Source organism: Pelodiscus sinensis, chromosome 5 (genome assembly GCF_052426305.1).
Source record: "Pelodiscus sinensis isolate ZL-2025 chromosome 5, ASM5242630v1, whole genome shotgun sequence".
Classification (NCBI taxonomy): Eukaryota; Metazoa; Chordata; order Testudines; family Trionychidae; genus Pelodiscus; species Pelodiscus sinensis.
Genome location: NC_143056.1, coordinates 12,627,973 through 12,643,448, shown reverse-complemented (window position 1 = coordinate 12,643,448; position 15,476 = coordinate 12,627,973). Strand labels below are relative to the sequence as shown.

General features: G+C 42.7%; 1 protein-coding gene across 9 annotated transcripts in view; it reads right to left on the bottom strand.

Moving 5' to 3' along the window:
• Positions 1–15,476, bottom strand: part of LRRC9 (leucine rich repeat containing 9) — a 110,220-nt gene that overhangs the window by 36,537 nt on the left and 58,207 nt on the right. For 8 of the 9 annotated variants that reach the window (XM_089778321.1, XM_089778323.1, XM_075926333.2 and 5 more), the window contains 6 exons: positions 13,689–13,866; positions 12,097–12,317; positions 11,115–11,237; positions 10,679–10,809; positions 8,694–8,802; positions 7,938–8,077 (listed from right to left, as the gene is read on the bottom strand). In XM_089778321.1, the coding sequence (XP_089634447.1) occupies positions 7,938–8,077; positions 8,694–8,802; positions 10,679–10,809; positions 11,115–11,237; positions 12,097–12,317; positions 13,689–13,866 (902 nt within the window). The remainder of the gene's footprint in view (positions 1–7,937; positions 8,078–8,693; positions 8,803–10,678; positions 10,810–11,114; positions 11,238–12,096; positions 12,318–13,688; positions 13,867–15,476) is intronic. The other variant, XM_089778324.1, reaches the window with a different exon arrangement.

The window sequence follows — 15,476 nt, the reverse complement described above, 5'->3', positions numbered from 1 at the left end:
CAAAGGGGGTGGGGCCCTATGTGGTGGGTACACATTCTGGAATCTTTTTGTAATAGGATGGTTAAAAATGGAGAAGCAGTCTACTAAGGTATGAAATGCTGCTATTGCAGAGAGGTGTACTCTTAGGGAGGAGATTGACAGTCCTGATGCTTTAAGGTCCAGAATGTAGTCTAGGATTGTATCTAGTGGTGAGGCACGGGGCTCCACTTTGACTCGCTGACACCAGTGACAGAAACGTGTCCATTTCTGTTGGTAAGTTTTCCGAGTAGACTGTCTCCTGCTGTGGAGGAGGACGTCTTTTACTCGCTGGGAGCAGCGATCTTCTACCTCCGAGAGCCAGAGAGAAGCCATGCCTGAAGATGCAGGGTATTGAGTTGTGGATGCAGTATCCTGCCGTCGTCCTGAGATAGTAGGTCTATCCGGTACGGTAGTGGGTAGGGAGGCTAGACCGCTAGCCTGTGAAGGTATGGGTACGTTTGGCGAGACCATGATGGCGCAATCAGGATGACTAGGGCTTTGTCTCTCAGGATCTTGCGCAGAACTCTTGGGATGAGCGGTATGAGAGGAAAGGTGTAGTGTAGGGGGGCTGTCCATTTGATTAGGAAGGCATCCCCCAGAGAGTGTTTGCCAAGTCCTGCACGTGAGCAGAATTGGGGATATTTGATGTTCTGGGTAGAAGCGAAGAGGTCTATCAATGGCCATCCCCACTGGTGGAAAATCGAGTTCATCACCTCTGTATGTAACTCCCATTCGTGGTCTGAGGTGAAGTTTCGGCTGAGGGAGTCCGCTTTGATATTGTTCACTCCGGGCAGGTAGGATGCTATAAGGGAGACTTGGTTGCGGATGCACGAGTTCCACAGGCGAATAGCCTCCACGCATAAGGAGCGGGAGCGGGCTCCACCCTGTCTGTTTATGTAGAACATCGTGCAGATGTTGTCCGTTAGGATGCGGACTGTGTGATTGGCGATGTTGGAGGCAAAGTGTGCACAGGCATTGCTTACTGCCCTCAGTTCGAGGAGATTGATATGTAAGAGTGTCTCGTTTGGGGACCACCTGTCTTGAAATTCGTGACCGTCCATATGTGCCCCCCAGCCGAGCAGGGAAGCATCTGTGGTGATTTGGATAGTGGGTTCGGTTTGTTGGAATGGAACCCCCGCCAGAAGATTGTTTGGCACTGTCCACCATTGTAAGGATGCCAGCACGTCTGGTGGGATAGTAACCGTTTTGTTTCGAGGGTGTCGTGATGGGATATAAACGGTTGCAATCCAGAGCTGGAAACATCAAAAGTGCAGACGAGCATGATGGACTACGTAGGTGGTGGAAGCCATGTGCCCCATTAGTCGGAGGCATGTAAGTACCATGGTGGTAGGAACTGTAAGCATTCCATTTATAATTTCTTGCATAGTTGCAAAATGTTGCTAAGGTAGGTATGCCCGGGCTGTAACTGAGTCCAGGCATGCGCCAATGAACCGGGTGCAGAGTTGACTTGTCTTGGTTGATTACAAGGCCTAGATGACTGAGGAGGGTCGTGGTCGTATGTATCATAGAGGCGGTTTCGGCGTACGAGGATCCCCTTAGAAGGCAGTCGTCTAGATAGGGAAATATGATGAAGTTCTGTTGTCTGAGATACGCTGTTACGACCGCCAGTACCTTCGAAAATACCCTCGGAGCTGATGAGAGACCAAAGGGAAGAACCTTGTACTGGAAGTGGTCTGGTCCCAACGTGAAGCGTAGGTAGCGTCTGTGGGAGGGGTGGATGGTTACATGGAAATAGGCATCTTGGAGGTCGAGGGCTGCAAACCAGTCCCCTTGATCTAGCACAGGAATGACTGTGGAGAGTGTGACCATCTTGAAATGCTGTTTCTTGAGAAACTTGTTCAGTTTGCGGAGGTCCAATATAGGTCTCCAACCCCCTGTTCGTTTTTTGGTTAAGAAATAGTTCGAGTAAAACCCTCTCCAGTGGAACTCTCGGGGTACCCTTTCTACAGCTCCGATGAGGAGGAGTCGATCGATTTCTTGTTTTAGAAGGGTTTCGTGAGAGTGGTCCCTGAAGGAGGATGGGATAGGGGGGATAGAGGTAAATGGGATGGTGTAGCCCACTCGAATTATCTCTAAAACCCAGCGGTCCGATGTTATGGATTCCCATTGAGGAAGGAATGGCCGCAAACAGTAGGTGAATAGATGGCCATGTTGAACTCATGGTAGATCGTAAGAGAGGTGTTGCAGGCCCACGACCAAATCTTCAAATTTGTTGTTTAGATGGTTGGGTAGTTGGTGGGCGGGCCTGGTTGAGGCGCCTTCTGGGACCTCGTTGCCTTGGTCTAGTGTCTTCATAGGACCTCTGTGGTCGATTGTATTGCCCATATTGGTATCGGTTGTATGAGTTATATGGGGTGTATCGTCCGCGTTTATAGGGCGGCGTGTACATGCCCAACGTGCGAAGTGTGGACTTAGAATTTTTGCTGTTATGGAGCATTTCGTCCGTAGTAGCTGCAAATAGCTTTTGCTTGTCGAATGGCAAATCTTCCACTTTAGGCTGGAGTTCGCGGGGAACTCCTGACGACTGGAGTCAAGAAGCTCTTCGCATGACCACCGCTGTAGCTGTAACTCAGGCTGTGGTGTCAGCAACATCCATTGCGGTTTGGAGAGCAGTGCGGGTGATCATATGGCCCTCATGAACTATTGCTTTCAAGATGGATCTTTTGGACTCTGGGAGATGTGGCACCAGTTCTCCCAGTTTCGAGTAATTGTCAAAGTCATGATTTGCTAAGAGAGCGGAGGAGTTCGATATTCTGAGTTGTAGGGTGGAAGAGGAGTATACCTTCTTGCCAAAAGAGTCCAACTTTTTGTGGTCCTTGTCTGCGTTGCCCGACTTATATTGTGGGAGCTTTGCACGTTGTTGTGCTGAGTCTACGACTAATGAATTAGGCTGTGGGTGTGTGAAGAGAAAGTCATTGTCTTTTGATGGGACAAAGTACTTCCTGTCTGAGGTCTCCATTATTGCCTCGTCTATAGGCAGGGCAATCTTGCTATGTAATGTAGGATGGAGTTTTTTTAGCAATTGGTACTGTTTCTTCTGGACCTCTTGCAGGGAGACATTCTGGCTTGTCGCTACCCTCTTGAATAGTTCCTGGAACTGTTTTAGATCATCAATTGCTCCAGAATCTGATGGTACTACGGCTTCATCTGATTGTGTATCAGGAGCATCAGAATGTGTGACATTTATTGAATGAATGTCTGATTCATTGTCAGAGATTCGGTCCGCCTCTTCATCCGAAAGAGTTGCTGGAGGTAGGGGCTGCGGCCGAGATGAGCTTCTCCGGGATGGAGTGGAGTGAGTTGGGGAGCGTCGTCCACATGGCTCCCAGTGTCCCCAGGGTCCCCATTGTGGTAGATAAGGTGGGGGTGGGTAAGACCAGTATGGGTGCCATGGGTTTTGTTGTGGTAGAGCCCTGTAATGGTGAGAGCGAGACTGCCTAGGTGATGCGTGCCTCGAGGCGTGTGGTGGTCATCCTCAGGAAGAGGAGCGTCTTGGCAGGATAAGAGTGACATAGACCTGGGAGGGGATAGCCTTGATGGGGACCTCCCAGGTGAGTAAGATGTGGAAGGCAGGCACTGATAGTAAAGGCTGCTGTGTGAGTCAGTTTCCTGGTGAGGCTGATCCCTAGCAGTCTCATCTGGCTGCTTGTCTGGGTGTGCTGGCAGCGCCAGTGCAGCATCATGCTGCTTAGCTGGAGCTGGTGCCGGGCACTTAGCAGGCTGTACTTCGCTCTGCTGTGGTGCCGTGGCTTTAATCGGCACTGCACCTTTAAGCTGTGCTGCAGCTTTTGGCGCCGCCGAAGCTTGAAGCAGCGTCGGGGCTGGAAGCGGTGCCGCGGTTTGCATCGGCGCCGGATTTTCTTGCCGTGCCGGCTGCTTGGAGCGCTCCTGGGGCTGCTCAGCTGTAGCGCGTCCCGATGCCGGTGCGGAGTGGGAGGATCGCCCCGAAGCCTTCGTGGCAGGGGTCCTCCCGCTCTGGTGTGCCTCTCCTCCATGTTTTGGAGAGGAAGAGGCTGGTAGGGAGCGGGATGGTGAGGGTCTGCCCCTCGGCTCACTCCTGGAGGGTGGGGTGGGGGGACTCTTGTCGCGTTGCCGCCTGTTCCCCAGCGGGCTGTAAAGCCTTTTCAAATAAAATCATTCTTAGGCAGAGCTCTCGGTCTTTCCTGGCTCTCGCCGTGAGTGAGTTGCAATGAGTGCAACTGTGGGGAGAGTGAGATTCCCCCAAACAGCGAATGCACTTTGAATGCCCATCTGAAGCCGGCATAGGATCCCGGCATTGGTCGCATTTTTTAAAGCCCGAGGAGCCGGACATGGTCGGTTCTCTCCTCTTTGAGCTTGTTCTATGTATTTATTTGGCTGTTGTTGTTGTCGTCTGTCTCCGTGTGTTGGGTTTTTTTGTTTTTGTTTTAAACTCTTTTCTTTCTCTCCTGTGTTTAACACCTGTGAGAACACCGGTACCTCAGAGTCCCGGTTTGAAGCGGGTTCAAGTCCCCCTGAGGGGGGATTTAGCTAAGTGTATTCTTCTTGTTACTAATTTTTTTTTTTTTTAAAGAAACAAGGAAAGCTAACTTGGAATAACAGGGAAAAAGAACTATGTCTAAACTGGGTAGAGGAGAGTAGTCAGAGAGTCTGACAGGGAGCTCCTGTTTGCTCCGTCCGCTGACGAGGGCGGTTAAAGAGGAACTGAAAGGGAGGGGGTTGAGCCGCGCTCCTCAGGAGGTGGGAAGGGCTCGAGATGCCTCCTGGGCATGCGTGGCTCAACAGGGGAAACTGCTATACAAAGCCCCGATCTGAGGCTCAGGGCGACCCTTCACCCACAGGTGAGCACCCATGGGGACACTACTGGAAGAAGAACAAATGTTGTGCCAATATTTAAAAAAGGATAAATGAGATGACCTGGATAAGTATAGGCCTATGAACCTGATATTGATCCTGGGCAAAATAATTAGAGAGCTCCTGGCCGGGAGCAGGGATGGCTGGGAGGCTGGCAGCAGAGCAGCTGGAGGTGGCCAGGGGTCCAGAGAGGAGCTGGTCCAGTAGCTGGGAAGCCAATGGCCTGGAGCTGGAGCCTGGCCAGAGGGCTGGGAATGGACCTGATCCCGTGGCCAGGGGATTAATGGCCTGGTTCCCTGCTGGGGGATTGGGAGTGGAGCCAATCTGGTGGCTAGTGGCCCAGACAAAGCTGGCAGAAGAGTCCAGTGACTGGGGCCAGCAGCGGGATTGCTGATTGTGAGGGTAGCTCAGCAAGGGAAGGCCCAGAGGATGGCAGCACGGGGGCCAGAATGACCATCTCTGGTCTGGCAAAATTCCTCGTTCCGGACTAGTCAGATCCTGAGGATGCCAGATCAGGGAGGTCCAACCTGTATTGTATATATTGTATACATAGTAGTTAAAAACTAAAACCCACATAAAGGCACATTTATAAGGTATCCACAAGGCAGTACAAACTGTGATCAGTAATCGACTGCTACTGGTACACAACTTTCAGTACATTTCAACTGAAAATATAGAAAGCTCTTGTAAATACTTGCGAGATATTTTTATAATTAAGAATATGCATTGTGAAAACAATGTTTGTATACTGCAAATTGCTGACATTTGCCATTTTTGCAGCATACTAAACAGTTTAATCATTTCTTAAAATAAATAGATACCCTTGTAAAATCAATACAAATCTTATAGTACATTGTCATTTGGCAGCTTTGATCAATAAAACACAACATTAAGGTGCTAATATTTACTTAATAAACCCTGCAGTCATAGGCAGACTGCAGTGTTTTTGGATTTGTGCAAAGATACACACTTTCCCTCATTTTGGGTATTGTTTCACCTTGTCTACAGGCTTACTGCATCATTTGACAGCTCCAAATCATACCTGATCCTAGTGTTCATAAAATATGCTTTCAAATAATACATGATGTGGATGCATGTAGAATAGAGTACAATAAACTCCAAAAATATGACCCTTTTTGAAGAATTGCTATATGCTTTGTTTCAGCCAGTGCCTTCCCCCTCTCCCCCAGCAAATTAACAACAAATGCATGCATTTTCTACAGAAGCTTCCTATTCCCAACTAAATCTTATTTTTCCTCAAATTTATCCTATCCCCTAGAGAAGGAAGAGAGTTTGGGACAAGAAATAAACACAGAGTTGCCAAATGAACACAAAAAATGTAGGTGGGAGGAGCTGGACACTCATTTGAGAAATACACATATACACTCCCAAATCTCACTTTTTTCTGTGATGCTTTGTCACTAATAATATGGAGGGAACTCTGGGTAGCAGTTTGGCAAGTCTTGTCTGATGGGATTGGACTGAAATAGGCTATGGACACTCTCATAGTTGTAAAGATCTGACTGAATGAAACCTGACATGTTCTTGAAGTTTCAGGCCTGTTAGAATGCAAAAGTGAGAAATGCAAACTGAAAGCTGATTTGAAAAAGTTCTTCAGGACATAAACTGATCTAATGTGTTGGTACAAAAAAAAAAAAAGGAATGGATTTCTGTTGCAAGGGATGAGAAAAACAGCTCTTTTAGGAGTTGGGATAGGAGAAAGGATTATTGGCAAATAAGACTTCTCTGATTAGACAAAATACATTAGACTTCCGATAATCCGGAACCTATGGGACCTAGGTGGTGCCAGATTATCAGATATGCCGAACTATAAGATGGTTATATATATACTGTATACATTATATACTGTATATAAAGTGTCCCTAGCCCTTTTTATTGTACATACTGTATACAGTATACTGTAATGTTTTAGTTTTTTTAAAGCCTTTTTTACCCTTTTTGCTCAGTTCAGCTGCTGCTGCTGTTACCTTGTGACTCATTTTTTGCCGAAGCTCACTCACTAGGCTCTTGCCATTTTGATGCTGGACTGTCAGGAGTGCTGGACTATTGGATGCCGGACTATTGGAGTTTTACTGTATTAGGAAGGAAATTTGAATGAATATGCAAAAGCACTACAATTGGTAGGGTATGGCGCTCACTGGTTCTAAGAAGGGGTTATAAGAACTATCAGAATAATTGCTTGTCTAAAAGGACAGTAGCTGAGTCTTTACAGTTCAGGCTCAGGAGATGTAATACCTAAGTATCAAGATTGCAATGATTCAATATTATAGCAGGAGCTTATAAAGCCTTTAAAGATTTCAAGTAAATAATGTCCATGATAGGCCTGATAAGAGACCTATAAACATGCCATATCAAATCAAATCAATGACCATGGAGTACGAACTTGCCTGTGATCAGTATCAAATGCTTGAGAGGAAAGCAAAAAAGCCCCATAAATATCTGTCCCGTTATGCAATGCTGTACAAGGAGAATAGGAGGAGAGAAGATTGAGAGAATTAGTTTGACTATCATGTATTGAGAAGCTGTGGAGAGACAGTGTATCTGATGGTTAGAGCAAGGAACACTTGTTTTCTATTCCTGGCTCTTCCAGAGATTCAGTGTGATCTTCACTCAACTTTATGGGGCTTCAGTTTGCCAATATGAGTCGGTGCCCTTTAGAGTGTCCTTGAACCATAGAGTTATAAGGGTCACTGGCTTCTGATGCAGTAGCCACTGCTGCTAAAGACTGGGAGTAGCACACTTTTCCCTTCTAAAGAGCGTGGGAAGAGAAGGGGCAACCTTATGCTGCCAATCCTCTTCCCATCCTAATAACTGAGGATGGTAGAAGTGATCCAAAGAGCCTAAGAGAGAGATGTGCTGAATGCTCCCAATCATGTCAGAGGTGCTCAAGTGGGTGGCAAAAGGTCACTGGGCTTCCTTGCCAGAAGACAGCTCAAGTTAGGTGGGGAGCAGAGCGCATCCCAGGCTCCTCAGTCTCCAAGGACTGTCCTTTTCAGCAAAGGAATAAAGGATTTACAAAAGTTCATTTTACAATTTGACAATACCTGCTTCCTTTTGAAGGTCCTTGCTGTCCATAGCCACTAGAGATCACTTTCTGGTACAGCTGCTGCCTGTTTGTTAAATGATTTTGAGGCTTTTGTCTGGGTAGTATTGACTCAATGTGATTGTAGTTCAGACACAATATCTGCATAAAGCAAGCCACACAGAGGTGAAAGTAAGTGGGTGCGCCCAGGTACATAGTTCTGGCAAGATCTGGCTGAGCTGCAGCAAAAGCCAGCAGGGAAAAGAACTGGCAGGGACCCAGGTTGCAACAGGACAGGGCCTGTAAGAAATTTTAAGGTACTTCCACCACTGAAGTCACATGAAATGAACAGAACACTGCTCTGCTAATATAGCAGCAAAGGTGTCATTTATAACGTATTTCTGGTCTTTCAAATTCATATAACAAGCTAATTAACAGATTGGTTGCCGAATCACTGGTATTCAGTGCTTCAAAAATTCTTGATGCAATGAATAGGCTAGTGATACATTTATTTCAACACATGTTTAAATAAGTGGTTTTGTTTTTTTCTGACTCATTTGTACTGGATTAACACTGGTGCCTGAAATAACTGTAGAAAGCTATATTTAATAAATTAGTATACAATAAATGTAACAAAGATTCCTTCTTGCTCTATTATAAAAGACATCTCTGAGACAAGAGTAAAGAAATGTAGACCTTTATTTAAAAAGAAAGAAGATTATAATTATTGTCACTATAAAAACAGGAAAGAAAAGCACAGAATGAGTAATTAACTCACTTTAACATTAGGCAGGAAGATTAAGCCACTGAAAGAGGTGAGATTGTTGTTCTGTAAATTCACATTACAAATGTTTCTAAACTGGTCTGCTGGTACAAGATCCACTGTTCTGAATCGGATAAAAGAAAATACAGAAAAAGGTATTATGTGACACACATTTCCTGAGCAGGACTGTTGGTGTTAGATTTCTGGTGAGAAATGTAACATCATCTTTTTACAGGAGCATCCTGATAAAACCTTACAATAAATACATTGTGCTGTTTTCTCAGAGAGTAATACAGAGCTGTGCAGAGGCAGTCAAAAAAGCAAACACAATGTTGGGAATCATTAAAAAAGGAATAGGGAATAAGAAAGGAAACAGCATATTGCTGAATACACCATGCAGATGTGGTTGCCCCATCTCTAAAAAGATATATTGCAATTGGTCCAGGGGGCAGTTAGGGACCAGGGAGAGAGGAGTTATATAGGGGACTAGGGCCAGGCCATACATGGCTGTTTGGAGAGGCATAGCCTGTCCTAGACTTCCCTGCTCAGTCCTCCATAACATTTCTGAACCTCAATGTGGCCATCCAGACAAAAAATTTGCCCATCCCTGACAGGTGTTTGCCCAACTTGCTCTTAAAAATGTTCAATGATGGAGACTCCACAAACTCCCTAAGCAATTTATTCCAGTGCTTAAAAGTCATCTTTTCTAGACCTAATTTTTGTTGCTCTTCTCTGGACTTTCTTCAATTTGACCATACCTTTATTGAAACATGGTGCCCAGAACTGGACACAATACTTCAGTTGAGGCCTTATTAGTGCAGAATAGAGAGGAAGAATTACTACTTCTGTCTTGCTTGCAACACTCCTGCTAGTATACTCCAGAATGATGATTGCTTCTTTTTCAAAATGGTTCCAATGTTGACTCATATTTTGCTTGTGATCCATTCTGACCCCCCAGTTTCCTTTCCACAGTACTCTTTGCTAGGCAGTAATTTCTCATTTTGTATGTATGCAACTGATTACTTCACTTATAAAAGAACACTGCATTTGTTCTTGATTTTCATCCTGTTTACTCCAGACCATTTTTTCAGTTTTCCCAGATCATTTTGAATTTGAATCCTATTCCTGTAAGCACTTGCAATCCTTCCCACCTTGGCATCATTCGCAAACTTTGTAAGTGTGCTCTCTATGCAATTATCTAAATTACTGATGGATATATTTAACAGAACTGATCCCTGTAGGATTCCTCTTTACGTGCCCTTTCAGCTTGACTATGAACTCTCAGTGAATGGTTGTCCAATGAGTTATGCACCCACTTTATAGTAACTCCATCTATGTTGTATTTCCCTACTTTGTATATTAGAAGGTCACATGAAACAGTATCCAAAGCCTTACTAATGTCAAGATATACCAAATCTACCACTTCCCCTTATCTACAAGGATTGTTACTCTGTCAAAGGGAGTGCACAATTTGTCCTTGATAAATCTATGCTGTTACGTACCACATTATCTTCTAGGTGTTTGCAAATTAATTCCTTAATTATTTGCTACATTATCTTTCTGAGTACTGAAGTTAAGTTGACTGGTCGGTAATTCCCTGGATTGTCCTTATTTCCCTTTGTATTGATGGGCACTATATTTGTTCTTTTCCAAGTCTCTGGAATATCTTTCAATTTCCATGACCTTCCAAAGATAATTGCTAATGGCTCAGCTATCTCCTCAGTCAGCTCCTTGAATGTTTTAGGAATATTTCATCAGGCACTGGTAATTTGAAGACATCTAACTTGTGTACGTAATTTTTAACTTGCTCTTTCCCTATCTTAGCCCTCTGATCTTACCTCATTTTCACTGGCATTCACTATGTTAGATGTCCATAAACAGAGAGACATATGAATTAACAGAATTAAGAAAGCATAGGTACTGGGTTTAATTATATTTTTCTAGCTATGATATTAAATTCCATTTGTAACATATGCATGCACATTCAAAAATAATTGCACCTGATCGTAGAGGTTGTCCAATTTAATTCTTCCATTTTAGTGAAGTCTGAATGTCCTAGTCTTTCTGCAATCATATCACAGGTAAGTCTGCCGCCAAATAAATCTTTAGCACTCTCAATGTCTGCTGGCTCCTGTAGAATGACACTTAAAATGAATTCTGTTATATTAAAGCAGAGCTAGCACTATAATAATACGGCAGGCATGAACATTTTCAACCCCAAAAGTAATTTTAAAAAATAAGTGCCTGAAAAGTCAGGACTTAAAACTAAAAAAAGTCTCCACAACCATCACATTAGCCCTGGGCCTGTAGTATTAGGCACTAAAACGATTGCTTTAACAAGGATCAGAAATTATCAGGATGCCCATGCCCTCTTGATGCATAAAAAAGCTGGTTTTAACAAGTTACCATAATCATATGATATCTAGTATAACTTACTACTGCAATGCCATCTAAAGCTTTGAGAGATGGAAGATGGAATATTACAGACAGTCGGTAGTTATCTTGTTTCCACACAATTAGATTTCCATACATGTCCAGCATGACCAGATTATTTAAACCCTAAGAAATAAAACACATAGATCAAGGTTTAATAGTATATTTTTAAATGTTTGTAAGGAATGAAATTCAGGGTACTCTGTTTATCATTAATCCTTCTCTTCATCTTATGACTGCAATGGTCAACACTGAAGCACTAAGGTGTCTTTACATCACTCTGGCAGTGTAAAGGAGCCTTAAAGTGGACACAAGTTATACTCATACTCACTTTAGAAACCTTTTACACTATTAGAATGCTGTAAGGAGTCTCAGATAGCCAGTTTGTAATCAAGACAATCATGCTTGTATACATGCCAACAGATACAAGTTGAAAGAAACTGGGGTGGTGCATGTGTGGAACTTTGTGCTTTTGACTTTATTTCCAGTATTATCCTTTTGATTGCAGAGTAAGGCTAGGCACAATAAAAATGTATAGTGTGTGGTAAAATCTGGGCCCAATCCTGTTAGGAGCTCAGCACCTCCTTCAGAAGTACTGAGCTCACTCAAATCCAAAAGGAAGTTCAGAATAAAGCTCTTAGGAAGGATGATTACCATGGAAGTTCCATTGTAATATCTTTGACTGGACCAATTTCCGCTGGAGAGAGAGACAAGCTTTTACACTATACAGAGGAACCTGAGGAAGAGCTCTGTATCTCTCACTCACCAACAGAGGTTGGTCCAATAAAATATTACCTCACCCCCTTTTCTCTTTGTCCTGTGACCGACATGGCTACAACACTGCAAGAACATTTAGGCAGCCATTTTTAAAAAATGGCTTCCCATATTTCAAGACGGGAAAGATATTATATTTGTACTGATTTAGCAAGCAAATTGTGAATTTACTTTTACCTGCAAGTCCTAAAGCAATCAAGCCCCCATTTACCTTTAAATGATATATCTCGTGGTAGGCAGAAACATAGTTATTGCTGATGTATAGTTCTATTAATGTGTAAGCTTTCTGTAAACCAATCAATGAAGTAATTCTGTTGCTCTCAAGAGATAGGTAGTGAAGATGAGACAAGTTTTCAAAAACACATCTTTCCAGGCTGGTAAGATGATTATTATTTACACTAAGTCGCGTTATTTTGGTGAGTTTTGCAATTCCTAGAAAAAAATAAATAAGATGATCTAAAGTATATACAGATAGTGAAAAGCTAAAAAAGTAGTTATCTCAGATGGTAAAATAAGCTACACATGACAGGCAAGTGGCCTGCCCAATCAGGCTGTGAAGCAAGCGGGATCAAGAGAGACCATTTGGGGCATGCTCTTGTGTGACAGCTAGAACATTTTCCAGATAGAGGCTACTCATGGTCTAATTCACTGCTTTGGCAATAGCAGAGGTCCTTAGGGAGGCTACTTGGTGCTGATTCCTTCTCCAGCAGTAGCAAAGAGCATGGTGAGAGGGACTAACGGTCTTCTCATCTCTCATACAGAAGGTTCCTTTTGTTGCACCCTTCATATGCCACAGATGGGCCTTCTTTCACAATACAGAAGACTATGGCCCATATTTTTAAAGATATTTAGGTGGTGTTGATCTCAGCACTGCAACACCTATCTGATTTAGGAGTCTAAATATCCTTTTCAAAATGAATGTAGGTACTTAGGAGCCAAAATAACACTGACAGTTAATGGTATTTAGATTATGAAGTGCCTATGTATGTTAGTATAAGGACATTTAGGCTCCTAACTCAGGTGTTACAACATTGAGCATGACAACAGCCAAATACCAATGTTCCCTCCAATCTTTTCCACGTGCAGAATAAATTTTATGTGCAATGAGGCATGTGTAAATGAGCACCATCAGCAGAAACAAAAATCTAGGTGTGGGCACTCTGCTAATCTGCTGGGTGACATTTGAAATTCTCCTGAGTGGCTGGATAAGCACACAGTTTACAGAGAACACTGCCAAATGCCTTTTAAAATCTGGGCCTACGAACCTAATTTTCAAATAAGCTGACAATAAAAGTATCTGCCATGACCTATACGGGGATTTGAGGAGATGTATCAACTATCCAGTAGTTTCTGGAACAGTCATTTAGAGTGGATTAGGCAAATCTATTCTTTTTAAAAGTGAATTTTTGACCTTTTGGAATTGTTAGTTTATTACGTTCTTGTATTAAAAATTGATCCAACATATAACTATCAAAGGAAAATTTATGGTTTATTGTAGGAATGTTACATGTCCAGAAGTCTACTTACTAAAAACCATGCGTTATCAGATTTGAAAAATTCCTATTACATATTTGTTTTGCTTTTCTGAAAAACAATCTACTTTGTCTCTTCTTCATTTCTGCTGAATAGCCACCAAAAAGCTATAAGGCAGTTATATTTTTTAAATCTGAAATCTTTAAAATTATATGCAACTAATAAAGATAAAAATAAAAGGTCACCTTTTGAAACACTGGATTATATGGAAACATGTCTGTTGTGCCTAGCTTAATGTTTTGATTTTCATTAACTTCCTGTGTACAGTACCTTCTAGATTTGAGATGCAGTTTCCATCTAAAGTGAGCTCTTCAAGATTAAGGCAAGATTCCAGTCCTTCAATTTTAGTAAGATTATTGTTGCTAAATGAGGCCCATCTTAAATTCTCCAATTTTTCTAAGTTGGCAATTTTGGAGAGATGTTGTCCATCCAGATTTAAGACTGTGATCTGTGAGAGAACTCAATTTTAGTATTGAAAGAGCTCAGTCAACTAATTCCAACATGAACACTAAAGCCAATGAGTCAAATAATACACTGAGGGCCACATGCTGCTTTCACATTCATCATTTACATTTCCCAGTAACATCAACAGGGCATTTCTTCTTGGACATTGGACATCATTAAGCCCTCATCTTGCAATACAGGACTTCATTTCTAAAACCCTAAAAAAAACCCAAACCAACACAGAATCCTCAACATGTGCCAGAACAAACAATGATTCATCAATATAATCTAACCAACTCCCAAATGTACCTATGCAGTTATAGCTAATGTTAAAAAACAGGTACAATTTTTTTCTAGTGTAGATCAGACCACAGTATTAAGATTAATTTTACCTCATCCACCAATGTATGATTATCCTATTGATTAGCCTGCTTACACATATTTTCATTCTATGATCCAGGGGTGAAATATAGCCTCAATGAACTCAAAGGCAAAAACATTCATTGACTTCAGTAGGATTAGGATTTCACCCTGTATCGAGTAACTGTCTAGCTCAGTGTGCTAGCAGAATTTGAGTACGTACTAAGGAAGGGTTTATCCCTTCTAGTTTTAATTCACAGATAAGTATTCCTTTTTTTCTTTAATGTGTGTAACATTCCAATTCATTCCATTTTTCTTCTTTGCAAAATTCTTGGGCAGGAACAAATGAAATTAGATTCCAAACACATTTTTATCCTTTGGTGTTGTCACAGAACTTTCTTTTACATACACTTGCTGTGAATACTCACTTCACAACATGCTCTCTACATAATGGGAGCAATCAATGACCCCATCCACCTTAACGCATGGCCATGATTCCATCCTTTCTCCCAAAACGACCAGTAAGGCCAGGGCTGGCATTAGGGGGGAGGCAATTGCCCAAGGCGTGAACCACTGGGGACCCCACAAAGCTAAGTTACAGGCACCAGCAGGACTTGGGGAAGAAGTTTCATCTCTACCCTCAACTCATCTTACCAGGTCATGTAACACTGTGGGTTAGTATCAACCACTAGTTCCACCCTCAGACTATCACAAGTACCTTTTGTAGGGGTCCACTTAATTTCTGCCCTGGACTCCAGTGACTATAAGGCCAGTCCTATGTAAGACTGCAATGTTCTTCATCAGGTTTCACTTCTTCATCAATAATGAAAAAATGGCCACATGGCTTAATTTAGCAAGGTGAGTTTCTGACAGCACAGGATATTCAGCATGGTCTCCTGTCTATGCCAAAGAAACTTTACAAAATTCAAAGCTATTTCTTTCACAGATGATACTAATAGCCAAAATACAATTTATATTCTGTAGGGTAAATTAAGGCAGTCCATGGTATCTTGCTGAGAACTGACAAACTCAAACCTGAAAATATTAGGCGAAGCTTGGAAAAGTAAAACAGTTCAACAGTTACTATGACCCTGATTCCCATGGCAACTACATTCCAAAGGGGCCTCTCTCACTCTGATAAGGCCTGACTGATATCAGTCAGGCTGCGCGGGTTTCACTGTCTCTTGTGCTTTCAGATTAATGAGCTTGAATCTCAAGGATTGTGCCAGGATGGAGATGGAGTCGTCCGTCCCA